General features: G+C 33.5%; 1 protein-coding gene across 1 annotated transcript in view; it reads left to right on the top strand.

Moving 5' to 3' along the window:
• Positions 1-27,763, top strand: part of LOC143202883 (uncharacterized) — a 543,964-nt gene that overhangs the window by 488,090 nt on the left and 28,111 nt on the right. Inside the window, exon 6 of the mRNA XM_076414869.1 lies at positions 27,420-27,571. Coding sequence (XP_076270984.1) covers positions 27,420-27,571 — 152 coding nt within the window. The remainder of the gene's footprint in view (positions 1-27,419; positions 27,572-27,763) is intronic.

Below are 27,763 nucleotides of genomic sequence, written 5' to 3'. Positions count from 1 at the left end.
TTGGCGAAAGCGGATTTTATTTTAAAATCTTATTAGATTTACGAGTTAACGCTTTAAAGCAATTTTAAATTAAAGTTTCACAGTAAGTAACGGAATTGGAGACATTAAAAAATAAGAGAAACGCCGCTCTCTTCTAAAAGCTTTTCCTTTTCGGTGAATAAAATATATGGGAAGCATCAACAATTAAATAGGCATAATGAAAGACGTTCCATTCTGAAAATTTTAATACCGTTTTTGAGACGACGTATATTTCCGTATAAAATATGAATGGGGCCCCGTTATAAAATAAAATTTGAATTTTTAAATATTGTGCCCGAACAATTTTAATCGCGGTTCATATTTTATGACAGTATTTTGCGTAAGTTCTTTATTAGATGATGGGCTCGGGAAGAAGTAATTTCAGTTTTTTTCTCGCCGTTCAAAGCTAACGTATTCTTATACATTTCGAACCGATAGTCATAGAGAAAAAGGGATTAAATTTTGGGGAAATGTTTCGCGACGTCCAACATCTAGATGTCGCTACTTTTAACTTACTACTTGCTTTAATTGCTACGCTATAAGCCCCCAGGAGATCTGATTGGCTCACTTCGTTTCTATGGTACGTTTGTTGTTTATTTATTTTGAACGCTATTTCCAGTATGGCTCACATATGGAATAGTGTGTTTAAAGATTAAATTATTAGTTCATTCAAATTATCAGTATATATATATATATATATATATATCAAATATTTATTTTTTTTTATTTTAGAAATTAATACCCTTCCGAAGAACGCTATGCAAATGGCTATATATTTTTCTTCTTGGATCACTAGTTGCAGCTCAAATAAAATAATGGGTTCTGAATGCAAATCTATTAAAAGTCATCAATTTAATAACTACCTTGAGGGGTTCATTTCATTAAAGAAAATTAAGTGTAATTATTCAAATAAATATATTTGCTTAAGGGTACTTAACCAAGATAGTTTATTTCGAATTTAGCTCATGGATTCAGGAATATACATCCTCGGCTAGTATGTTTTAGGAATCATTTGAAGCGCTGAACATAAGTTAATTTTTTTCATCTCATTGGCCTTTATGTAATTGTGAAGAGGATGAACATGAGGGCTCTAAATATTTATATTCTATAATAACCGGGGATGAAATGAAAATACCGTCAGTAGGTTTTGAGCTATCTCTTTTATTTTATTCAGCGACTTTGCCATCCTATTAAATTGATGGCACTAAACAAATATGAAAAAGGAAAAAGACGGAAAAGATAATTTTGATTTGCAATGTACCAAAGTTGACCAATCAAATTACTTGAACGGCCAATTATGGTTCCCTCTGGATGTTGGGCAAAGCAAAACTTTGCGCCAGAGTCCCCTATTGAGTTACATCTCTATTACTCTATGCCTATAGTCGATTCAAAGCAGCAGTGACACGAGTGTCAATATGTGTCTGTCTAAAATTGTAAATTCGTTTTAAAGTCAAACAATACTATCCTTGTCATTTTATTCTAATTAAAAAGAGATAGAATGCTATTAGAGAAGTTCGAACATTTAACGAAATGAGCTTGCAAAAGTTGTACGCTTGCCAAACGTCTGAAAATTCCTCAGAATATACATTACTACCGGCAATACATTAAACATCTTGATGACGTATGTACAAAAAAACTTTAAATACACACCATACACGCCACAAATGCTTAATCCAAATAATTTGGGATTATTTACATGATCTATCTGTTTTTAAATAGGAGTCTTGAAGGAAACTTGTTGAAAAAAACGATGCCTCGTCTGATCTGATCTGTTTTTCCTTCGATATGATGTTTCCAATTTTACCTGTCATCCAGCTGGACGTCAAGGCATCTCACTGATTCTGCTAATGGCTGATATAATTAGGTTTTTTATCATGTCTCCTCAACGCGAAGCTATAAAGTTGTATTTTTACAGTCTCTAGTCCATTTCTGGATCTTATTGACTGCCATTTTCTTTTTCTAGCGCCCTAAGGAGAGATATGCCTTTAATTAAAACATCTCTGTCCAGACGTTCCACGGATTATTTATTTTATCACTTAACTATCGGTAATGTAGAGTAGATACAAGAATGATCAGAAGACACTACCCGCTATACCAGCTATATATATATATTGACAATAATTCCAAGGTATCAATTAATTCATCTTTTGGATCAGTCCCAAATGCCATACCGGATTAGAAGCTTATAAGACGTCTAGGAATATTGCAAGACAATATTTATTTTCTTCATGTACCTATTCAATAACGGATATCGAAATACGCAAGCCTGTTTTAAACCATTCACTATTCACTGATATTTATGTCATATTTATGTATATCATCTGTATATATGTTAATAAACTGGCAGCATATATACTAAACAGAAAAATAACGTTTCCAACAGAAATTATTTCAATAGAAATTTATATCCGTTCTTTTTTCACACACTTTTGTTGCGAAAAATTCACTTAATTTGTCTAAAATTTTTATTGAATAGCGATCGGCCGTGTCAGTTACGGTGGACGAAAAAGAATCTAATTTCTTTATGGGTTTTAGTACCCTACTAAACTTAAAACTTCAATTTAAAATCTGCATAAAGCTTTCCGTCGTAAAATTTATAATGATTGTGCAGTTAAACTTTATCCGACTAATACATTTATAGCCGTGTCATCAAAATATTTTTGCAAATTACTTCAGTTTTCTTTCCCGTTTTATATCCTGCCAAATGGAATTTAATTGCTAATTTCGAGTCCGAACGGGTCGATGACATGCATCGTTGGAATTTACGATATTCGAAATAAAACGTTACGTAAAATTTAATCTTAAATTTAATATTCCTTTGGCGGCTTGGTTGGCGCAGTGGTAAAGGCGACAGGACGGTCCTCCTACTGTTACGATAGTGGCGGGTTCAAATCCTGCTGGGGCATAGTCGCAAATTGGTATTTGTGATTGTTTAGTATTTGTGATTCTCCTAGGCAAGAGTGTAAACTTCGACAAGGAAAATGATCGGAGTCACGCCAGTAAACAGGCTTGGTAATACCGGATGTCTTCTGGAATGATTACTAAGTTGGTCACTCGCCAGTCGGTAGGCTTAATGCCGAGTACCATGGTTCGGAGCCGACGTTAAATAGTAGGTCCAGCTCAGATAAAGCTTCGTTGGTAAAAAGGAGATTTCAAAATATAAATAAATATTTCTTTATCGGTATATTAATTTAATACGTTTTTTAATAATTTGATACCAACTTCAAACATATCAACTAACAGAATCCAGACTAATAGTTTTCTCTGAAATAATTGTGTTATATAATATTTATATGGAAAAAATTACTAACTGTTTTTATACATCTCATAAATTTGACCCCCAATAGAGTCGTTACCTGCTTTGTTTTCTGCTACTCTTTGTGGTCATCCACCCTCAAGGCTTATGTTAATATTAGGTGCAGCTGTAATATGATAAAAATATTTCCGAAAGATCTCCATCTTCATATATCTCCGTATTCATTAAAAATATTTGCCTCTCTAACGCATTTTACTGGCAAGAGACGGCCTCCATGATCTCGTTCCCGTTCGAAGTAACTGATTAAAGACGCAATCGGTTCCTGACTCTGACTATTTGCTGGCTTTGGTATTTTTAATCAGTATTATCAAAAATGTTAAACAGCAGTTACAAATTTATCAAACCAAGCGCCAAAAGAACGTTTGCCAGTTTATAACATCTGATTATTATCATTAATTTTTTCTCTATATATTTGAAGTCTTCTTTTTACTAACGAAGTTTTATCTGGACTGGACCTACTGTTTAACGTGGGCTCTGAACCACGGCTCTTCGACCGTCTGGCCAGTGACTAACTTACAAACCATCCCAGGAGACCTTACCCAGCTTGGTTGCTGGCGTGACTGGGATGAATGATGATGATTCCTTGTGGAATTATCTAATGTTGCCTATATAGACATTTACAGTTACAATTACAAACGTAAAGTACATCCATGCCCCAGAAGGATTCGAACCCGCGACTAACGCAACAGTAGGAGGACCGTCCTGTCGCCTTAACCACTGCTCCACCAAACCGAATCTTTAATTTTTTGAATAATTTTGCAGACATATGACAACGGTGTCAATCAGTACCACCACAAAGTGTATTTTATACACCGATTTGGTTACATGTTCAGACACATCAGACTCCATTCTATCTACTTTTAACCAGAGTAATTTTTATTGTTATTTTCAAAGAAATCGGTAAGAATTTTTTGGAGTTTCTCAATTTTGTTTATATAATTACAAATACAACCAATAATAATATATTTTATTGGTTCTAATAATCGTACTGACAAGCGCTTGTTGGATTTGAATTTAGATTTATTTTTAATCTCTTTGGCAAGTTTTTTGGATAATTTCGAATTTTTAATTATCTCTATTAATTATGGCGTAGTTGATAATTTCTAATTTTTTATATTGTAGTACTGGGACTCAACTTGAAAATATCCATTTTTTCTTGTTCTGGCCTAAAAACCAGGCGGTGGAATGCATGACGCCTACCTGGTCGCGGAGACTTGCCCTGGAGTGACAAGTTGGACCGGGTTATATGGGACTGCCTCTGGGCTTACCAATACACTAAACCGAAATCGCCTCACAGTTGATCCCTGTGGATCACTACTGCTACTGCATTAAATTTGGGGATAGGGCACCCGCTGATCGGGCAGCCGTTATTGGGCACGAGGGCCCGGCGATTCTATTGATTCGCAAACCTGAGTTAAGACACAACTGGGTACTGTTGTATGGAGGCAAAAGTTATGACTGTAGCGACGGATGAGGTCGTTTCAGCCTGGAAAAGGGGGGGGAGCTTGGCGATGACGCTGTGCTAAGCTCCCAGCATGTCGACCAGCTCGCGAACAAGCGCGTTTTCAGAAGAACTTGAGCTGAGTTGTTGTTTGTGGAATGATTGAGATATGAAGTGCTTGATTTCTGGAGTGTCAGTTTCCCTATGAATTTGATTATTTCTAACAAACCATGGAGCGTTTAATATTCTCTTGGGGAGCTTATTTTGGAAAACTTGAAGCCGTTTGACCTGGTTGGGTGTAACAAACTTAAAGTAGACATTAGATCCGTAGAGGAGTACGGACCGAATTAACATCTTGTAAAATAAGCATTTGATGGAGATGGGAAGTCTGATAGAAGGGCAGATCAGAGAAGATAGCAGGTTTGCTATCCCCGAACCTTTTTGGATTGCTTTCTGGATTTGGTTGACAATATCCAGTCAGTAGTTTGAAACTTTCTCTATAGCACTCTTATCAATCCTATATTAATTAATAATATTCGAAATATACACCGACTTCTTTCACGATAGCTTTATGGGTCATTATAATGGCAGAATGTCTGTTTAGGTATAAAAAATGTTGGCTATTTTTTACTTTATACTAATACATTTATATATATCCTGGCCGAATACGGTTTAGCCACTTTTGTTTCACCGAAGATATCTCATAAACCAGGTATATAATCCGCGCGATCGAAAATACCGAGAAAGTCTAGACGGTGTCATAAAATTTAAGGCGTGACAAGAAAAACTTTCATAAACTTTTACCTTTTAGCATAAACATGTCAAATATTTTAAGGTAAGTGATCCAGAGAATCTCTGGAAATTTTTTAATATAAAAGTAATGGAGTATATTTGGTTGGTTAATGGTGTTTCTGAATTTTAAAATCAACGTATGATGGTGTATTATTTCGATAACAGCAACGTCATTATGATTTTGAATTGATAATTGGTATTCAGTACGATATACATGAGAAATTGATTATTTTTATAGTTGTATGTAGGTCAATATTGTACTGCGGTTTACATGAACAAGGAGAAGAGTCAAATCACTACATAGTATAAAACAAAGTCGCCTTTTCTGTCCCTATATCCCTATGTGCGCTTAAACCTTTAAAACTACGTAACGGATTTTGATGCGATTTTTTTCAATAGATAGAGTGATTCAAGAGGAAGGTTCATATGTATAATACATGCATAATATACTAAGGCAACATTGCCAATTTTAGAGGTTTCTAACGTGATGTCGTAAATTAACCTATGTTTTTAGGCTTATTTAGCAATTAGCAAAAACGCTGCCTAACCCTACGAGTTAGATCAAATTAATGTACTACAGTATTGTACACCATAAAAAGGTCTACAAAAAAGTCCGCGATGGTATATGTTTATCTTTTAGGGATAACCCACATTAACCATTTTTATTGTTTACTTTTTACGTGAGAAAATGGCTTATTTACGAAGCTATTTTAAGCAATACGGCATTAATCCTTATCGAATTAAGTACCTTAAATACAGTGTGCAATTAATATAGATCAATATGGTTCCTTACAGCATGTAAATTAAACAAATATTTTCGGAGATATTACAAATTTAAAATTTGCGTTTAAAAATGTGTAATGTAATAAAAATTGTATGAATTTAGATATTCCAAAGATAGCAGGAAATCTTCATAGTAAGTATAGGGGAAGAGGAATTGTTTTACTCCAAATTTAATGCGTGCAGGCCAAGGGCAGTAATGAATGAACCCAGAATACTGGATCGATTTTAATCATGTTTTCATTGAGTGACATAGGCATATATATTTTATGCCCGTGCAAAGTCGGAGCGGGCCGCTATGTTTTTATATATAACGTTCATATTTTTTCTGTAGTGTATTTAATTTAGTATTAGCATTGCACCCATGCGAAGCCGGGGCGGGTCGCTAGTATATAATATTTGTACACTTAGTTTTAGTGGTGAAAAAGCCAGAACACCTAAAAGAAATCAGTAGCGCATGTATGTTTTGAAGGTGGTGGCCTATGCCTGGGTCCCTTACGAATAGTGTGGCATAATTTTCGTCGGAAGCACATGTTTCACAACGTATTATCATTCGTTTTTTAGTGTGGGAAGGCGTTAAAAACACGGAAATTTTTCGGCGTTTCCGAAATCAGTTCGGTGGTGAGTGCCTGAGTAAGGCTGCAGTGTTCAAATTGGCCAAAGCATTCAAATTCGAGAACGTCGAGAATGAGCCACATGATCGTCGACCGCGAACTAGTATCACACCAGACAACATTCGCCACGAGAGCAACTCATTTTGGAAGACTGTAGGATGAATGCTCAAGACATTTCCGCTGAACTCGGTATCAGTATTGGTAGTGTAGAGTCCATCATCCATCATATGGGTTCCTAAACTGTTAAACTTCATCGGAAGGTATCGTCTAAAGAGTGGAGAAAAAAGGAGGAACGGGCGCCAGTCAAAGCGAAGACAACCAGGTCCACGGGTAAGGTTCTCTGTACGGTGTTCTGGGACCGGCTTGGCGTTCTGTACGTCGATTTCCTGCACACCCAACGTACCATTAATGCTGCATACTACTCTAATCTTCTGAAAATACACCCGAAACCCGCTTATCGGTCGAAACGGAGGAGCATTCCAGCACGAAGTGCTATTCTTCTCCAGAATAACGCGCACCCTCATACCGCGCCTCTGGCGCTCGATACAATATCAGAATTAGAGTGGGAGGTATTGGAACAGCTCCACTACAGTACGGATTTATCACCCTGCGACTACCACCTGTTTGGACCACTGAAAGAAGCCCTCGGAGGTCAAATATTCAACACCGACGACGATGTAGAGGAATTCATGCGCACATGGCTGTCCGAGTTGCCCAAGAAATTTTTCGATACCGGCATCAGAAAACTTGTGAAAACTGTGAAGACATTTGATTGACTCTTTGATAAAGTTTGGCACATGACAGCCCCGACGTCACCTTTAATTGGCCAATAATATTTAAATAAAAAACAATTTAATATCTGAAATAAATTTATTAAATAAAATTCAGTGAATGAAATAAATATAATCTGTCAAAAATAAATATATCTAGAAAATATTTATATATGTACACATAAAATCATAAACTAAAAGCTTTGGAACAAATCAAAACTATTTCTTCTTCGTTCTCACTTGGGCAATAAAATGTAAGTCCTGAATCGTTTTGCACAAAATCTCCTAGTATATTAAACTTAACGGTTAATCCTCTCTTAAAAGGTTTATATTCAGTAGCTATTATTTTAGTGGAGTTGCAACTATCAAATAATTGATCCAAGAATACAAGTATATCGCCGTTCGTATAGTTTCTTTCGGAAAGAGATTAATTTCTAAAATTACAAAATCAATCATTGTTATTGTATATGATTATTAATATGAATAAACTTACACCAACTTACAACAACAAAACTCGCTGTTATGATCATAAGACAGCCAAATACTTCTTCGAAGGAATACTATTCTATATTTCTAGATCAACAATTCAGTTTACTTATTGTACTACCGTATATATACTCATATATACTAATGAACTAATAATTTAATCTCTAAATGTTATAAAATTATAAACACACTGTTCCCTACGTCAGGCATACTGAAACGAAGTGAACCAATCAGATCGCGACTCTTAGCATAGCGATTAAAACAAGTAATAAGTTAAAAGTAGCGTTACCTAAATGTTGGATATCGCGAAACATTTCCCATAGAGTCAAATATCTATTATTTTGTGAACAGAAGTATCGAATGTTTCATTCAAACGAACTAATCACGCTCAAACATTCGATACCTATTTCATAATAAAAAGAGTAACAAGTTGAATTATATTCTTAAAAAAAATTAAACGAAATTAAAATTAAAAGTGTCATAATATTTCAACAAAACGAATAAATGCAGCGCTAACAAACGACGGCAGGCCAAACAAAAACAGAAAACGGACGCTTCTTGAAAACTATTAAAACTTGGTAGTTTAAAATGTTTCGTTCTAATGCAAATTGTGTATTGCAAAATTCATCTCGGTCTTCGAACTTCAACAATTAAATTGTATCTATCTGTTGCCTGTTTTGGGGAGTTTTGAATGGGGTTATCGAATTATTTTCGGCGCCATATTGTCCGGGTAAAACTTTCGTATTAACAAAATGTCTTTATTCCGGAATTGGAAGAAGTTTTGCATAAAGATTGTGCAAGGCGAACTAACCGTTCTTAGGTGACAGTTTTGAAAAGGCCGAGCCAATATGTAAAATGGTCTTTTTTTGTTCTGGTCTAAAACCAGGTGGTGGAATGCATGACGCATACCTGGTCGTGGAGACTTGCCATGAAGTGACAAGTTGGACCGGGTTATGTGGGACTGCCTCTCGTTTTACCAAAACACTAAACCGAAACCGCCTCATAGTTAACTCCAGTGGGTTACCTCTACTGCATACCAGCCCGCGAACAAGCACGTTCAGAAGAACTTAAGCTGGGTTGTTGTTTGTGGAAGGACTGAGATATGAAGTGCTCGATTTCTGGAGTGTCAGTTTCCCTGCGAATTTGATTATTTTTGACGATGAAGCGTTTGAAATTCTACTCAGGAGCTTATTTTTGAAAACTTGAAACCGTTTCGCCTGGTTGGGTGTAACAAACTTGAAATAGACTTTAGATCCGTAGTGGAGTACGGACCGAACTAACATCTTGTAAAATAAGCATTTGATGGAGATGGGAAGTCTGCTAAGATCAGAGAAGATAGCAGGTTTGATATCCCCGAACCTTTCTGGATTGCTTTCTGGATTTGGGAATGCCAACCGAACCAAAAAATAGTCTTAAAATAGTCTTAAAACGACTATCGACTATTTGGTAATTAACCATTTCTTACAATTGAATAGAACAGTCGAATGTTTCATTCGTTATAACTTTTATACTAACTAGTTTTTGGTGTTCGGGATTTGCCGAATTTTTTCCTATATGCGACCTTGAAAATAATGTACCTAATTTATGTTTATATAGGCTAGCATTTAGATATAGTCAATTCAAAATAGCAGTGACACGGGAGACCCGTCAAAACTTCGCAATGTTGCCGCAGCAACTCTAACTTTTAGTACATTTTGGCTCTGACATATAACAAAATTTTATTATAAATAAAATAATATTGTATGTCTGTATGTCTGAGTAATGTATTTTGCTTTCATTAGAGAGCATATTTATGTTTTACGCTTAGTTCTTGTTTCTTTCGATGCAATGTATCCTTGTAAAGTCATTATGATATTACTATATTTCTCTTTAGTTTGTCATATCTGTATACATATTTCTTGATAAAAATACATTTAATCACTACATTCTCCTTGATGCATTTGCCATATCTGCAAAACAGTTAGTGTTATTTCTCTCCTCATACATGTTAACCAAACGTTCATGTATATTCTGAACAATAACACACATGCTTATAGAGCTTTCACACTCTATAATACAATTCCCTACAACTAAACTATATTAATTGTATACTAACTTTTAGTCGTTTCCTCTTTCATCACCCTGTCTTGGTAATCGTCAGCACTGAATCATAAACCAACATTCATAAGATTTGATTCAATCACTGTCACTTTCAGAAACACTAATCAAGTGAATAACTAAGCTGTTTATTTCCAATCAATCAAAAACTTGCTCGAGATCCTACCATTTGTCAATTTCTTCTTCAATGTGTCTTCAATTATCTCATTCCTTTTCCTTCCTGAAATTAGTATAATAAGGAATACGGATTTATAACATATCTGAGCAAAAAACGAAAAACATACATAATCTCACATTCCAATACAATATTAATAATGTTATTGTCATTTTCAAATTGTTAAAATACGATGAATCGTATTTGGAATCATCATTCTCTTCCATTTTTATAAATTCAATGCGACAATAAAATGTATAATTAATTTTACACTGTCACTTTTTGAATTAAAATTTATTCAGAACTAGCGACCCGCCCCGGCTTCGCACGGGTGCAATGCTGATACTAAATTAAATATACTACAGAAAAAATATGAACGTTGTGTATAAAAACATAGCGGCCCGCTCCGACTTTGCACGGACATAAAATATATATGCCTATGTCACTCAATGAAAACATGATTAAAATCGATCCAGTATTTTTGGTTCATTCATTACTGCCCTTGGCCTGCACGCATTAAATTTGGAGTAAAACAATTCCTCTTCCCCTATACTTACTATGAAGATTTCCTGCTATCTTTGGAATATCTAAATTCATACAATTTTTATTACATTACACATTTTTAAACGCAAATTTTAAATTTGTAATATCTCCGAAAATATTTGTTTAATTTACATGCTGTAAGGAACCATATTGATCTATATTATTTGCACACTGTATTTAAGGTACTTAATTCGATAAGGATTAATGCCGTATTGCTTAAAATAGCTTCGTAAATAAGCCATTTTCTCACGTAAAAAGTAAACAATAAAAATGGTTAATGTGGGTTATCCCTAAAAGATAAACATATACCATCGCGGACTTTTTTGTAGACCTTTTTATGGTGTACAATACTGTAGTACATTAATTTGATCTAACTCGTAGGGTTAGGCAGCGTTTTTGCTAATTGCTAAATAAGCCTAAAAAAATAGGTTAATTTACGACATCACGTTAGAAACCTCTAAAATTAGCAATGTTGCCTTAGTATATTATGCATGTATTATACATATAAACCTTCCTCTTGAATCACTCTATCTATTGAAAAAAACCGCATCAAAATCCGTTGCGTAGTTTTAAAGATTTAAGCGCACATAGGGATATAGGGACAGAAAAGGCGACTTTGTTTTATACTATGTAGTGATAGACTGACCTCTACAGCACAGAGATCGTATTTTTTGTCAGATAACTGTCTTTCCTCTCTCAAGACTAATACGAAAAGGTAATACATTAAAACTGATAGTGTACCCACCCACCGTAATTCTCCAGACCTTGCTCCTTCTGTTTACTATTTCCAAATATGAAAAAAATATTTTAAAAATAACTTTTACTGCTAATACATCGAATTCTTAAGTTAACATCTTAAGAACTATCTTGAATGTTATACTCCTTTACAAGATATGACTTCAGATAACAAACTTAATAAAACTCTGACGCTTACAATAAGCCGACAAAGTATATTTTCAAAGAATATTTTCCTTCTTAAAATTCTTCACTACAAAGATACATATGGATGCCATCAAAACCAATCTTATTACGGTATCCTTTTTGTGGATGGGGAAGTGCTTCGCTAGAAATAACAATGGCGTATCGATCCCCTCAATAGAAAACACATTTTTGTTGAAATAAAATGGAGATCTCTTGGTGGCGAGGTTATAGCATCAAAAAGGATTAAAAACAGTCAGATGAAAATACCGTATGTAAAAATCAATATATGCATAGAGAATGTTTCGTTTTACTTAAGAGATTGTTGATTGTTGAAATCTGTTACATAATTATGATAATAGAAATAATGCTTTTTAGCTATTGGTTGAGACTAGAGGGAAAAAAAGTAAAACTTTTCGCAAATATGATTTACTCTACTTTTTACTTACATTAAATCATGAAATTTAGCAATTTTTAACACACCCAAAAAAATATTTGTTAACATTTAGGCAAAATGAGACATGTGAGTGAGGCTTCAACATGAAGTTGTTGTTTTTTTATATAGTGGTATACCCTGGAGGCCTAATGCACATAATTAACAATTGAATATCCAAGTAATGTATTTTACTTTCACTGGAGAGCATATTTACCTTTTACGCTTAGTTTTTGTTTCCTTTGGCATAGTATCTCTTTGTAGAGTCGTTCTGATGTCACGGTATTTCTCATTAGTTGGTTCATTTACCATCTGTATACATATTTCTTGATAACTAGATTTAATCACTGCATTTCCCTCCATGCATTTGCCATATCTGCAAGACAGTATTATTTTTCGCCTCATACATTTTAATCCCTCCACATAAATCTTTCATTCTCTAGAATAAGATTTCCTACAGTTGCACCTGATGGAGTACATCCAAACTGAAGGTGTTATTAATCATTCCTGTTTCCAGCATGAAGAACAGTATATCTGCAATGAATTATTAATAAATATTATGACTAATATAAAAATTTATTGTTATTCCAACATTTAGCTTTTTCTTTTATTTATTTTTATTTTATTTTATTTATTTTTATTTAATTTTTTTTATTTTATTTATTATTTATTTAACTTTTGCTGTCTTAACACTATTTTTATTATCATATTGTCGTGAGTGACCGTTGGCTATATAATTGGTCCAATTCTGAAATTTACATGTCTCATATAAATACACCAAAGGAAATAGGTCCTCCTTAATTTTATTATATGCCTTAAAAAATTGTACTCTTGTAAAAGTAAGGACTGAAAGTTCCATTAAACCGCTTCGTGGGTTATCTTTAAACTATTTAAATCATATATTAACCAACACTGTATGAAGGGATATTCACCATCCCTCAACTAGCTGCATAGGTCTAAGCTTTCTAGGGACACTTTTTAAATAGTAGCAAAAATTACGGTAACTGATTAAAATGTATGTACTTCAATCATGATATATTTTAGTAACAATTTAATTTTTTTATTGGTGAAGTTGAGTCAAAAGAGTGGAGGCAAAACTGATGAAGGTTAAATTAGAAAAATCGAAACAATTAGATCGGATTTTGCAGAATTTACCAGTAGGAGTTGATCTGAATCGAGTATAGGCGCGCAGAGTTCGCCACGAGATCGCTTCTTCACTCAGACTATTAATTTAAATAAATGATGCCGGCTTGGTGGCACAGTGGTAAAGGCGATGGGACTGTCCTCCTACTGTTCTGCGGGTTCGAATCCTGCTGGGGCATGGTCGTAAATTTATGCTTGTGAATGTTTAAAATTTGTGAATGTTCTAGGCAAGAGTGTAAAATCCGACAAGGAAAATGATCCCAGTCACGCCAGTAACCAGGCTGGGTAAGATGGTCACTCGCCAGTCGGTAGGCTTTAATGTTGAGGACCGTGGTTCGGAGCCCACGTTAAACTGTAGGTCCAGTCCAGATAAAGCCATAGTTGGTAAAAGGAAACTTTAATATATATATATATATATATATAATTAAAATTCGCATGTGCTAAACTGAAATTACCTTCAGTTTACAGTATCCTGGCACCAACTGACCACAAGGAAAACAACAAAAACCCCACTAACGAATACGGTTAATGGAAATCGCCATGTGACACCTCTAGTTCTACACAGTCATCGTAAAAAATAGGCGAGAGTGAGGGAAGGAGCGTTTCCGTTTCATATTCCATTTGGAAAAATTTAATAAAACTTTTCGATCACAACGAACAAAACTTGTGAATATATATTGAAATGGAAACTTTTCCCGCAATAAAATGAAAAGTTTAAAAACATTACGAGGAATATTTCTGAAGGATAAAATTCAGTTACCCACGCCTCAGCAATAAAAAATATTACCTTTCCGGGCGGCGGTGGGGTTGGTAGAGGGGTGGCGTGTGGTTGTTTAAAATTGAGATTTCTGCGGCCGTTGAATGTATCACAAAGCACTCATGTATATTTAAACAGCATTTTATAACATTTGTAAATGGCGCTTATCGTTCGCCAAAGAATACATTCATTTATTTTCCAATCATTTTGTGTGTTTTTTTGTTAATATTTTTTATAAAACAAACATCTAGGGTTTATCTGGACTGGACCTATTGCTTAACGTGGGCTTCGAACCATCGTCTTTGGCATTAAGAATACCTAGTGGGGAGAGGCCAATTTAAAGATAAATCATCCCAGAGGACATCCGGTCTTATCCAGCTCGGTTGGTATCTTTTTCCTTTCGGAGTTTCCACTATTGCCTTTAACCAATCATAATTATAACAGGTCAATTGAAAAGTCCCCGGCCTGCCATAGTAAAGCACATTTTTTTGGCAAAATGTGCTTCAAGATTGATACGCTGATTATAGCGACCCTCCGACTTTTCGATACCATTTTTGTAATAAGATTTGTCCTTTGCTTCAAAATAGGTCTCAGTTTCGAAGATCATCTTTTTATTCGACGAAAATTTCTTCCCAGCGAGCATTTGAGAGCATCTTTTGAGATCTGAGAACAGAAAATAGTCACTGGTAGCCAGATTTGGAGAATATGATGGAGAAGGAAGCGATTCGAAGCCCAATTCATGGATTTTTGTCATCGTTTTCACTTACTTATAACACGGTGCATTGTCTTGGTGAAACAGCACTTTCTTTTTCTTCAAATGCGGCCATTTTTCGCCGATTTCGTCCTTCAAACGGTCCAATAACGCTATGTAATAGTCGCTGTTGATGGTACTTCCTTTTTTAAGGTAGTCAATTAAAATTATTTCATGCGCATCCTAAAATACAGACGCCATAACCTTGTCAGCCGACTATTACGTTTTCCCAAGCTTTGGAGCGGGTTCATCGTGTGCAGTCCACTCGGATGACTGTCGATTGGACGTCGGAATGAAATGATGGAGCCATATTTCACCCATTGTCACATATCAACGCAAAAACTCGGGTTAATTACGCTTGATCATCTTCAAACACTGCTCTGAATCATCAACTCGTCGTTAGTTTTTGGTCAAAAGTGAACTCGCGCGGCACCCACCTTGCACAGGGCTTTCTCGTACCCAAATATTCGTCAATGATATGATGTACACATTCTGTGGATATCTTTATTGTGTCTGCTATTTCATTCAATTTCAATTTATGGTCATTTAAAATCATTTTGTTGATTTTTTTAATGTTTTCGTCGGTAACAACTTCTTTTGGGCACCCACTGCGTTCACCGCCTTCGATACTCATTTTACCACGTCTAAACTTAGCATACCAATCCTTGATAGTTGATTTTCCTGGGGCAGCGTACGGAAACTCAGCATCAAGTCAAGTTTTGCTTCAACTGTATTTTTCCCTTCATTAAACAATATTTTATCAACACGCGAAATTATTTTTTATCAATTTCTTTTACAATAACAAAAGTTGCTTCACTCAAAATGCTGTAATTCACAAACTAATGATCCGACAGCAGTCAAATTTATACACGCATTGATTCTTTTGTGGGTTAGAACTATAAAACAACTAAAAAATATCTGGATTTAATTCTAGTAGCGCCATCTATGTGCCAGGCCGGGGACTTTTCAATTGAACTGTTAAACAATAGCAAACATAAATTTACAACCATCTCCAGCAAGATTCGAACCCGCGCATATCACAACAGTATGAGAATCGTCCTGTCGCATCGAATATTGCGCCAACCAAGCCGGCCAAATTTTGTTTTTCATAAATATTCACAACTAATTATGTTAGATATTCAATAGAAAATGATACAGTCACGCCATAACTTCAGGACGACTTCATCGATTTCTTTCGTCTTTAATTTTAACTCTTTTAATGCTCTGTAGATAGTTTTTCTTCTTTAGAAAAATTAAGAAAATTCCGCAGAAAATTGAGAAATAATAAAACCTTCGCGCGTTTGATAGTTTGACAATTGTCATTTTACAGCTATTTTAGAGCATTTAATGTATAGAAAAATTATAAATTAATTTTTAAGACAAAGACAACAAATCGTAGAATGTTATGAAAAATATTGTTTAAATTGAACGGATTTCAAAAAATGAATAAGGAACTCATTAAAAAGTAAAAAATAATCAAATTCACATTTTTAATACAAAAAAAAACGTTTAAAATAAAATATGTACATAATAATCGTTGTAATAATTAAATAAGAGTAAACATAAAACTTATTCAACCTATCTACTACACGTATTTTATATTCTACTATATACACACAATTTAGCTTAATACCCACCTAAACCTATTTATCTAGTTACACAATTATTTTAACTACTATTAGCTGATCAGTTTGAAGTCAGTGCCAAGCAACAAATTAGATTTGTTTCGTTCGTAATTTAATGTGTATTTATCACAAACTTATATTATTATTTTTGTATTGTGTAGGCTCGGCACCAACTTCAAAAAGATTAGTTTGTAGTTCCCTGCAATTCGTTGCTACGGCTTCCCATATGATATGGTTAGTACTTAAAAAGCTTAAATAACTTCAAAGTATACAATTAGTTATCTGTACGTCCCCATAATATTTAGATAAATATACTAATGTACTAATATCCTAATTATATATAATATAATAATATACTAATATATATTAATAACTCGTAACCGTTGAAGAGTTGTGTTTCCCATCACATTCGCTCAGCAATAATAATATCCATAAATATCTTAAAATATTATATTAGATATAAAAAAATATGTGAAAACATTGTACGTGCCTTTGAAATTTGAGGGTCTTCCTTGATAGCCTCGTATTCTACCATCAGATCCTGACTTCGCTCCAACGAGATCACCTCGGACCATTTGACGGAGAAATCGGTAAACATACATTAAAAAATATTCAGTCAAACATAACATACAACTTTCTCCACTTTTGAAATCGATTAACAAGGGTTTCTTTGTCTTTTTTTATTTGATTTCTACTTTTCTACGATTTCTACGACTGAACTTCTTCCTCCTTTTTAATTTAAATCATTATTAAGAGAAATGAAAACTATAATATAGGGTATGCTATCGATTTTCGTTTAAAAAGTTAACTAGCGGAAAACTCTAGCCCTTACCAGTTAGAGAATATTAACGATTTGTTCCTCTCGTACATCCCGAAGCATTAAAAAGGAATCAGTGATGTCAATTATATCTGCACCGGGTAGATTCAACGAAATTTGACCGACTTGGCACCGGACCAAAATCCGATTAGTTTTAATTATTTATGTGCTAGTCGCCGTTGGCTAGACCGTCGTTATTCCGAGCCAGTTTCAGATTTCAACTTGTTTAGATAGTTTTTGTTTTTGTTTCAGTTTTATCATATATCGATTTTTAAATATAAAAAATATCAATTAACGTTAACAATACAGCTAACTCTCGTTAATGGGAACTAATTCAAACAAGGCCCGTTCAATCAAACAGTGAACTCATGTCATCTAAATCGATGTCGTCAAAACGTTGCAATGTTGCCGCATCAACTCTGAGTTTTAGTTCGTTTTGGCTTTGACTTAACAAAATTCTAATCTGAATAAAGTAATTAAACAAAAATAATGTTATCAAATATAGTTTATTTTAATTTTATAGTACATCTAAAGCATATATCGCAGAAGCATCGAAGAACTTAAATTACAGTTAATTATAAAATACCAACAGTTTGTAGAATAGGGCTGTGTTTTATTACATTTACATTTTTTTTAATTAATCACCTAAAACGTCAATAATCTGCCCGTGGCTAATAAGTATTATTATATGATTTTAGTTATAAAACTATCCTGACATGTAGTAGATCACTTCAGTAAGTGATCTACTGTACAACTTATAATCTAAATCATATTCTAGATACTATTCTAGCTTATCCTAGATATTATTAAATCTCACTCTATGTATCTATTAATCAGTCAGTATGGTAGTTTATGTTTGAGTCCATGGACTAGGTTGTCATCGCGCACATTTAACTGTTTGGTGAATGCATTGGGATGCACTAATAGTATTTCAGAGTACTTCGCACTAATACTTCGAATCACACTCGTTGTGGGCTCTAAGGGGATATCGAGTTGAATCAGATTGTTGGAGACGTAATATGGGGTATCGACGATGACCTGAAACACTTTGTTCTGGAACCTCTGGAGGATATCTATGTTAGATTTGCTAGTAGTATTCCACAGTTCAATATTATACGTCCAAATGGACCCAAGTATTGACTTATACAGGAAAACCTTGATATCTAAGGATAATTTAGATTTACGCCCTATCAGCCAATGAATTTGATTTAGTTTAAACCTAAGCTGCTTGCTTTTTGTCACTATTGTCTATTCAAACTTTGTTTAGTAATACGTCAAGTATATTTGTGACGTTAAAACGCTGCAATGTTGCCTCATCAAATTTGAGTTTTAGTTCATTTTGGCTTTGACTTAACAAAATCCTAATCTGAATAAAGTAATTAAATAAAAAGAATGTTATCAAATATAGTTTATTTTAACAATATAGTACATCTAAAGCGTATATCATCGACGTGTTTAAATTACAGTTAATTATAAAATTACAATTATTATATTTACATTGAACTCTGTTCTATACCATCTATGGAGTAGAGTTCTAGGCACATTTTTTATGGTATCTCATGGGGACTTAATACATCTAAATGACAATTGTATATCGAAGTAATGTATTTTACTTCCATTACAGATCATATTTAGCTTTTACTTTTAATTCTTGCTTCATTCGGTCCAGTGTTTCCTGGTCAAGCCATTTTGATATCACTGTATTTCTCTTTAGTTTTTTTTTGATTACTGTGTACACCTTTCTTCATAGAGCTAGATTTAATCACTGCACTTTCCTTAATGCATTTGCCATATTTGCAAAACAGTTAGCATTCTCTCCTCATATATTCTAACTAAATGTTCATGTATATCCTGAACAATTACGCACATATCTATGTACACAATAATCATACAGTTATCCTATATTAATGATATAATTATCAACTGTTTGTTTCCATTCGCATCACTCTCTGTCGGTAACTGTCAGTATTAGATGAATGTCAGATCCAATTCGTTTAAAAATTAAAACGAATTTACAAATTGCGATAATATTGCCTATTTAACACCTTGATAACGTGTCTTCACTGTTATTTTGAATAGACTATAATTATGCTATCCCTGAATATGTAATTAAACTTCTCTTAAACGGTTGGACCAATTTTGATTAAATTTTACATGGATTCGACAATGGTTTAGATTCACAACCGGACCCGCTAGCAAGTGCTGCGATAGAGTTCCAGAATTAAGAAGTAAAATTCTGAATACACAGGATATATTATCTAATATATTCGAGAGTTGCATAAAATAGCGCACATGTGCAGAAGACACGGCATCAAGGAAACAATATCTGTCCGTGTGAGCTTTATCCTGCTTTCATGTACATCTAGACCGACATCTAACTTAGAAGAAGCATACACTTACTAAACGGAAACAATTTGGAGTTAGATAAATGCTCTATATACTTCTAACAAATATAACATAACAATACAACATACAATACTTACATACTTATTTTGTATTGGACAGATTGTTGAACCACTAAACATAATTTTAAAAAAATCTGATGAAAATTACTTCAAAAAACACACATTCTTACAAGCAAGACAAAACTTTATCAGAATATTTAAAAAAACGAGAATTTCATTTTTTTTTTCTTTTATTAACAGTGATTTTTCAACAAAACTTCGAAACCCACAGTGTAATGAAATGGGCCTAAATAATAAAGTATATTTCTTCTTGATCCCTTGGTGAGAACGGACAAGCTCTTGAAAAAGTGAAATTGCCAAGATAAAGGCAACAAACAAATAAAAAATCATTTTCTGATGAGTGCTGCGTGCCATTGTTTATACTCCGTACTATATTTCAAATAAAATGATACAACGCGACATTCCTCTGGAATCTATAACCATACCCAATCTCCAAACATACTCGCTATCCAGCTAAATATGCGACGTGATAGTGAAATGCGTAGACTAAAACGTTTAACACCACCTGATCTGATTATTGGACTTATGTAAACTTTAGAATAAGCTTTAGAATAAGATGAATTAATTAAGATAATATTTTATTCAGAAGATCGCTTAATGAAGTGATTTTCTACATGCCATGTATATATAATATAGACATAAGAAATACTTATTGCCTATAGGGCAGATTGTGGAATCGCAAAGAGTAAAAAAAAACTTTCTGATGTGATTTTCTGCAGGTCATGTATATGATAATTATTATAGGAAATATTTATTGCCTACTGTACAGGTTAATGAACCACTAAGAATAATTTTTTAAAAATTAAAGAGATTAATTAAGAAAATTATTTCAAAGAACATAAATTCTCAAAGGCAAGACAAAACTGTGTCAGAAGAGGATATTTTAAAGAACGAGAATTTCCCCTGGCATTTTTTTCTTTTATTAACAGAGAATTTTCAAGAAAACGTCGAGACACACAGTATAATGAAATGAGGCTAAATAATAAAGTACATTTCTTGATACCTGGGTGAGAACGGACAAGTTCTTGAAATATCCAATCGATCAAAAAGTGAAATTGCCGAGATGAGGGCAACAAACAGATAAATAATTAAAATTAATCGGGTGCTGGTCCTGTGCCAAGCCGAGCCAAAATTGTTGAATCCCGCTTCTGCGGATATAATGGACTACTTTGATGGGCTTTTAATGCCTCACTAACAGACCGAAGACGGAATTATTAATATTCGTTAGCGCTTCGATTTTGCGCGATTTTCGAATAATTCAGCGATCGTTCGTTCCAGTTTCGAAAATATATAAAATAGTAAAATTTAATTTAAAATGATCATATATATACAGAACCGAATCAGTTACCAGAACCTACACCATCTATAGTCCATTCAAACAACAGTGAACTGAAATCATATAAGTTTTAGTTAATTTTAGTTTTGATATATAATAAAATTCTAATTTAAACAATCTGTGCTCAACTAAAGCAAACCAAAACGTTTCTCAGATATTCAATGCATTTCTTCTTTGCATAACACCAAAACTGACTGGCCATTATTTAGCGAGAAATTAGACAGTCTAATATCCTCAGATTTACCTCTCAAAACAGAAATAGCAACGAGAAATATAATAAAACCTATAGGCGAGGCCTCCTGATACACAGCTCCTAATAGAACGACATATCTAAAGTTTAATTATATATAATCTACAATTAAACAAAATTGCTGAAAAGAGGAAACTGGGGAAACTATTCAACAATGCAACAAAACAGCCGTAAGAGCTAATAAATAACGAACAAAATCAAGGAATTAAAAACAATTTAGAAAACTTAACGCCAAAAAATAAACCATAGTTAAAGAATGCATTTTGATCGACGTTTGAGATGGAAAAAAACATATAGTGACAAAATGCAAATAGCTTGGGGTTGAACTAAACGAAATATGTTGGCTGATAGGACGTAAATCTAAATCATCATTAGATAACAAGGTTTTTCTGTTATACTTGGGCCCATTTGGACCTATGGCATTGAACTGTTGGTGACTACAAATCTAACATAGATATCCTCCAGAGGTTCCAGAATAAAGTGTTGCGAGTCATCGTCGATGCCCCATATTACGTCTCCAACAAACTGATTCAGCGCGATATCCCCATAGAACCCATAACGAGTGTGATTCGAAATGTTAGTGCGAAGTACTCTGAAAGACTATTAGACAATGCACTCGCCAAACAGTTAAATGTGCACGATAACAGTATAGTGCATAGATTCAAACTCAAACAACCATACGAAATGATTAATAGACACATAGAGTGAGATTTAATAATCTCAATAATAAGTTAGAATATCATCTAGAATAAGATTTAGATTATAAATTATACAGCAGATCAACTACTGAAGCGATCTTCTACATGTCAGGATAGTTATATATTATATAACGAAAATCATATAACAATACTTATTGCCCAAGGGCAGATTGTTAACATTCTAAGAGATTCATAAAAAAAGAAATTCAATAACCAAAGATCGTTTAAAACAGCTTATTTCCGAAATATACAATTTTCATGACAAAGTACTTGCCAAATTTGAGAATAGAAAAGAATGTAGGATGGACTTAATTTATAACAAATAAATTGCAGAACACCTTAAAATTCTTATCGAGACCCACCGCTGACTTAATTAACAAAATTGCTATTCATTAGTTCGTTCTCAATATATATTGTTTAATATCAGTTGTGTGTGATAAAATTCTTGTTTAAAATCAAACGTAAAGTTATGCAATATTTCCGATATTCTACTCTAAAACCAAATCACAAAGTTCGGCTGCCCTGCTGAAACATTCAAATTGAGTTTCGAGTTTCGTGAAGCCAATTTCAAAATGTAAACAGGCCATCAGCCCGCCCGTTCAGCTATGAAAATAAGAATACATACAAAACAGATGCAAGGGAAATTTAATTATCAACCCGTCTAGTCGACCAACTCGATAAACTACTTCTAAACTACAATTAGAAAAAAAAATTAATTACTGCATAGAAACGTTTTTCATCACTCAAGTTTACTAGTTCGCTGTTTCTTTTCTGGAAACTGGACAGAAGAGACATCAGTGTCTAAGAAAACCTCCCTTTAACAACACTAACAAGAAACATTCCCTTAATTTTTCGATGTATATGTTTAATTTTTATTTAGTATTTATTGTTATTGTATATCTTTAGTTTTTAGATTTCGTTTAAATTCTATTGTGTATATTTATTATAGTATATTATTTAAAAATAGTAATTAACACATTAAAATATAATAAAACAATTGTGGGGTATTATTCCATTCCATAGAAAAATTCCGTTCCTTTTTACAGATCCACAGATCCAACACTCAAATATAAAAGTAATTCTACTTCGTTTAAAATTAAATTATTAATTGCATGTTAATATCATCCAGTAATATGTTTCCCCTTTTCTTTTTTAAAGTTAGTACGTGAAGGAATATGTACACCTCCGTGTCACTCATTCTACCGTTGGAAAATATAAACACATATAAAATTAACTGCTCCAAGCACTTATCTCCGTCCTTCCCTCTCTCGCGATTTATACAGGAAAGGGTTCGTCCATCTTTGTCTGACATCACGAATTAGACAAAACAGCCGAACCGTGCTTTTGACTGAAAATATCAAGCCAATTTCAAAATGTAAACAGGCCATCCGCCCGCCCGTTCAGCTATGAAAATAAGAATACATACAAAACAGATGCAAGGGAAATTTCAGTCGCTAGTTTTTGACTATCGACTGTTTCGACTATTTTGCGACTATCGACAGTTTCGACTGTTTCCAGTCGATAGTTCCCAACGCTAGTTTAAACCATCGTAATCTGCGGCTCTAAATGTGTTCGTCAACTGATTTTGTTAACGTATCTTAACCCAATGACTACATTTCTAATACTATCTCCGAAATAAATGTATAGAATTTGTCGTAAATATCGCATCTGACAAACCTCAAGCTTACATATATTAGACTGTTACAGTGTCCAAGTCTCAGAGCCGTAGAGAAGGATTGACAAGATAAGCGTTCAAATGATACGTATTTTAATATTGATTGTAATATTTCCTATCTTCCATGCGCACCAATTTAGAGAGTCAAAAGCTTAAAAGCTGGCCGATTCGGATTATTACTTTAGCAGTAGATGCCACTTTATTTTCCTGTATATCATAAAGAGAAAAGGACTAATACCAACACACCAGTTTGGGTTTATTAACAAGCATTCAACAATTGGCCAGGTCCACAGAATAACAGATGTTATTGAAAAAGCCTACGAAAGTAAAAAGTATGCTCAGCTATATCTTAGATTTAGCACAAGCTTTCGATAAGGTTTGGTATGAAGGCCGAACTGTTAAAATCGTACATTACAACCAGAATGTTTAGAGTTAAACAAGAAGAAGCTAAAGCAGGTGTGCCACAAGGAAGTGTACTTGGACCAATGCTTTATCTACACTACACTTGTGATATACCACAAATGGAGAATATTACGAGGGCTACATTTGCTGACGATACTGCGATTATAGCTGTCGGAGACAATAGTGACGAAGCCTCGCGAAAATTACAACAGGTAAGTGACAATATAAATAATTGTACACAAGCTTGGAAAATAAAAATTAACGAAAATATCTCTGTGGATGTGCAGTTTACCTACAATCAGACACCAATAATATTTAATAATACATTAAGTAATCAATCCATATAGCAACGACGTTAAATATCTCGAAATGAATCTAGATGCAAAACTTCGCTGGAAGGAACACATAAAAGAGAAAAGAAAAGAACTGGAATTGAAATATAGGAAAATGTACTGACGAATTGGAAGAAAATCACAATTATCAGTATATAATAAATTGCTATTATATAAGCAAATACTGAAACCTATACGGACATACGGAGTTCAATTATGGGGATGTTCTGCAAAGAGTAACATAAACAAATTACAAATTTTTCAGAACAAAGTCCTGAGAGGTATTGTGAGCGCATCCAAATACTATAGGACTGATTACCTACATCGAGACCCTCATATACCCACACTCAATCAAGAAATCAAGAGCATTGCAAGGGGGCACGAGGAAAGACTCCATTCTCATGAGAATATTGAAGTATTGCAGCTTTTGGATACCACGAGAACAGGACACAGACTCAAAAGAATCAAACCATCTGATCTTGTGTAGTGTTGTGTAGTGAGATGCATATAATAAAAAATACAGCAATGTCATGTATAAACATTATTTCATCAGAGACTGAGATAGGGCCGATGGGTCCTCCTAGTTATATAACTAGATGGAAGTTAGCATAAAGTCAAATTGTAGGTTAGTCGGAAACGACTAATAATAATGTAATAATCAAATAATAAAGAAAAAATTCCCTGTATTACTGATCCCAAATACTTGAACTCTAATATTGAGATTTCTATCAAACCATCACACACCAATACTTTGGTCCTTTCTTCATTAAATCTCAAGCCATATGATTATTTAATGTGAACTATATCATGAAAAGAATATGGCTAGAAACCTAAATTGTTCAAATTGTATTTCTTTTATTACTAGTAAATTACTTCTAAAATATTTTAAAATATCTAAGGAATTTATTTAATACAGTTCGAAGATATCCATATCCTTGAATAGTTTTCAATTCTGCAATATAATTTTCAATATAGGCGCCATCTTTCGCTCCACACAGTTGGAAAACACCTTGGGGCAGAAATATTCAAGGGTAAGGTTTCCATTCCATATATCCATCCCTTAAAAATCCAATAAAGTCCTGTACAACAAAACGTAGTTTTTTCGTGATAAAAAAAGCGAATATGTTTTTTCATATATAATAATATATCTAAACATACAAAATAATATTGCAATAAGCGCGGGAATTGTAATAACGCTCAGCTAATAGTTAACATACGGCCGAGCTAGGTCATAATAAGTTTTTTAAATTGAATGGTAATATTGAATAAATTACTACTATGTGTTTTCTGAATTTCCAAACTTTTATCGTTTCACATAAGCATTGAATTTGCCAAGCTGTTCCTAATAGTGCCAGTTATAGAATGAAAATTTCCAAACTTCTCTCATTACAGCTATAATTAGTATATTTCAACTTAAATATTAGTTTTACTTAATAACAAAAGTAAAAAACATATAATAAAGTATATAAGAATTTAAACAGCAATTATATGAATTATTATTGTATAGTTATCCCAAAACAGTTTATTATATTAGATATTGGTAATTTAATTTGTCACAATTGTTCGGTACCGTCTTCAAAATGATCATTTGGTAGTAGTTAAAATAATATTGTAAATAGATAAATAGGTTTATGTAGGTATTAAGCTAAAGTGTGTATATAGTAGAATATAAAATACGTGTAGTAGGTAGGTGAAATAAGGTTTTTGTTAACTTTTATTTAGTTATTACAACAATGATTAGGTACGTATTTTGTTTGAAAACGTCTTTTTTGATTTAGAAATCTAAGTTTGATTATTTTTATTATATAGTGTGTTCCTTATTTATTTTTTGAAGTCGGTGCAATTTTTTAAAAATATGTTTTCTAATATATGTCGCTGGGCTTACATACAATATATACAATGTTGTGATTTAACACATATGTCAATTTATTCAAAATAACGCCAGGATATTTATACTATACCAGTTCTTTTACATATATACTGATGATATTCATCGAGCGGAAATAGCAAGAATTTGCATGATGTGTCTCTTGTCTTCAAAACGTTGCCATATAAAATGAAAAATATACATTGTCACCAAATAAGCAAACGAATTTTAGTAATCATGCAAAGTCCATTTTAGAATTTTGACCTATATTAAAAAATGTGCCTAAAGTGTAAAATTTCGATAGCCTATATCTTGGAAACCATAAATGATAATGCAATTTGGCAATCAACAATGTAATTAGCATGCCGAATATTACTTGGAATGTGATTTGGAACAAAATCGGTTTTACAATTTTGCCCTAAGTTAGAAATAGAGGAGGAAGGCATCTTTGAGTGTATTTGTCATGATTTTTCCACGTTTGCCAAGCATATAACATGCACAAACGTAACAAAAACACTTTGAGTCGCCTTTGTAACGTTGTCTCTGCATTACCACATGATCCAAAGCACAAAAACGAATGTTTAAAATGATGTTTAATGCAACATAACCAGCTGACAGTCGTTATAAAAGTGCAGTGCTGCCAGCATGCGCAAATTCGATAACTAGAACCGATCTTGACACCCCGAATGAAGATCTGAGTTTAGGGCTTCAAATAACGTTGAGATCGTCATCATGTACATATTTTACTGATATTACTGGATAATTAATAAGCGATATTAACTACACGTTACTAATAGCAGAAGAATGTGCCAAATTTTCATTTTATTATATCAAATAAGAACCAAAATAGCATCAGCGTCTCTATACGGTTTATACGAAATAAAATATATAAATTCAAGTTTGCAATTTTACGGACCTCAATTATTTTTGTTATTTCAGGGGGACTGGATTTAACGTCTAAGCATTGGTGGATTATTGCAACTGTATTACTGCTAGCGGCCGCTGTGGGGGTTGGCGTTCCGATTGCATTAAAAGTGAGCTCGGGGGCATCGTTTGAGGAGAGGCTGGAATTTGCGTCACGACTTCTTGAGGTAATGTTGTTAATTTCCTGTTCGTGGGCGATCCCCAGCTTTATTATGAAATATTAGATTTATTTTTCGTTATAAATCATTTATTAATGTTATGAAAATCTTGGATAAAGTAATCTGATATGTTGAAAAGTTCTCGGTCTAGCAAAATGAGAATATTTTTTAATAAATATCAATTAGTTTTTCATAACACAT

This window comes from Rhynchophorus ferrugineus, unplaced genomic scaffold, assembly GCF_030347505.1.
Source record: "Rhynchophorus ferrugineus isolate W39M unplaced genomic scaffold, kcgeb_rfMv2 rfM9, whole genome shotgun sequence".
Classification (NCBI taxonomy): domain Eukaryota; kingdom Metazoa; phylum Arthropoda; class Insecta; order Coleoptera; family Curculionidae; genus Rhynchophorus; species Rhynchophorus ferrugineus.
Note: the sequence above shows the minus strand (reverse complement) of the source record. Positions and strands in the feature narration are given on the sequence as shown.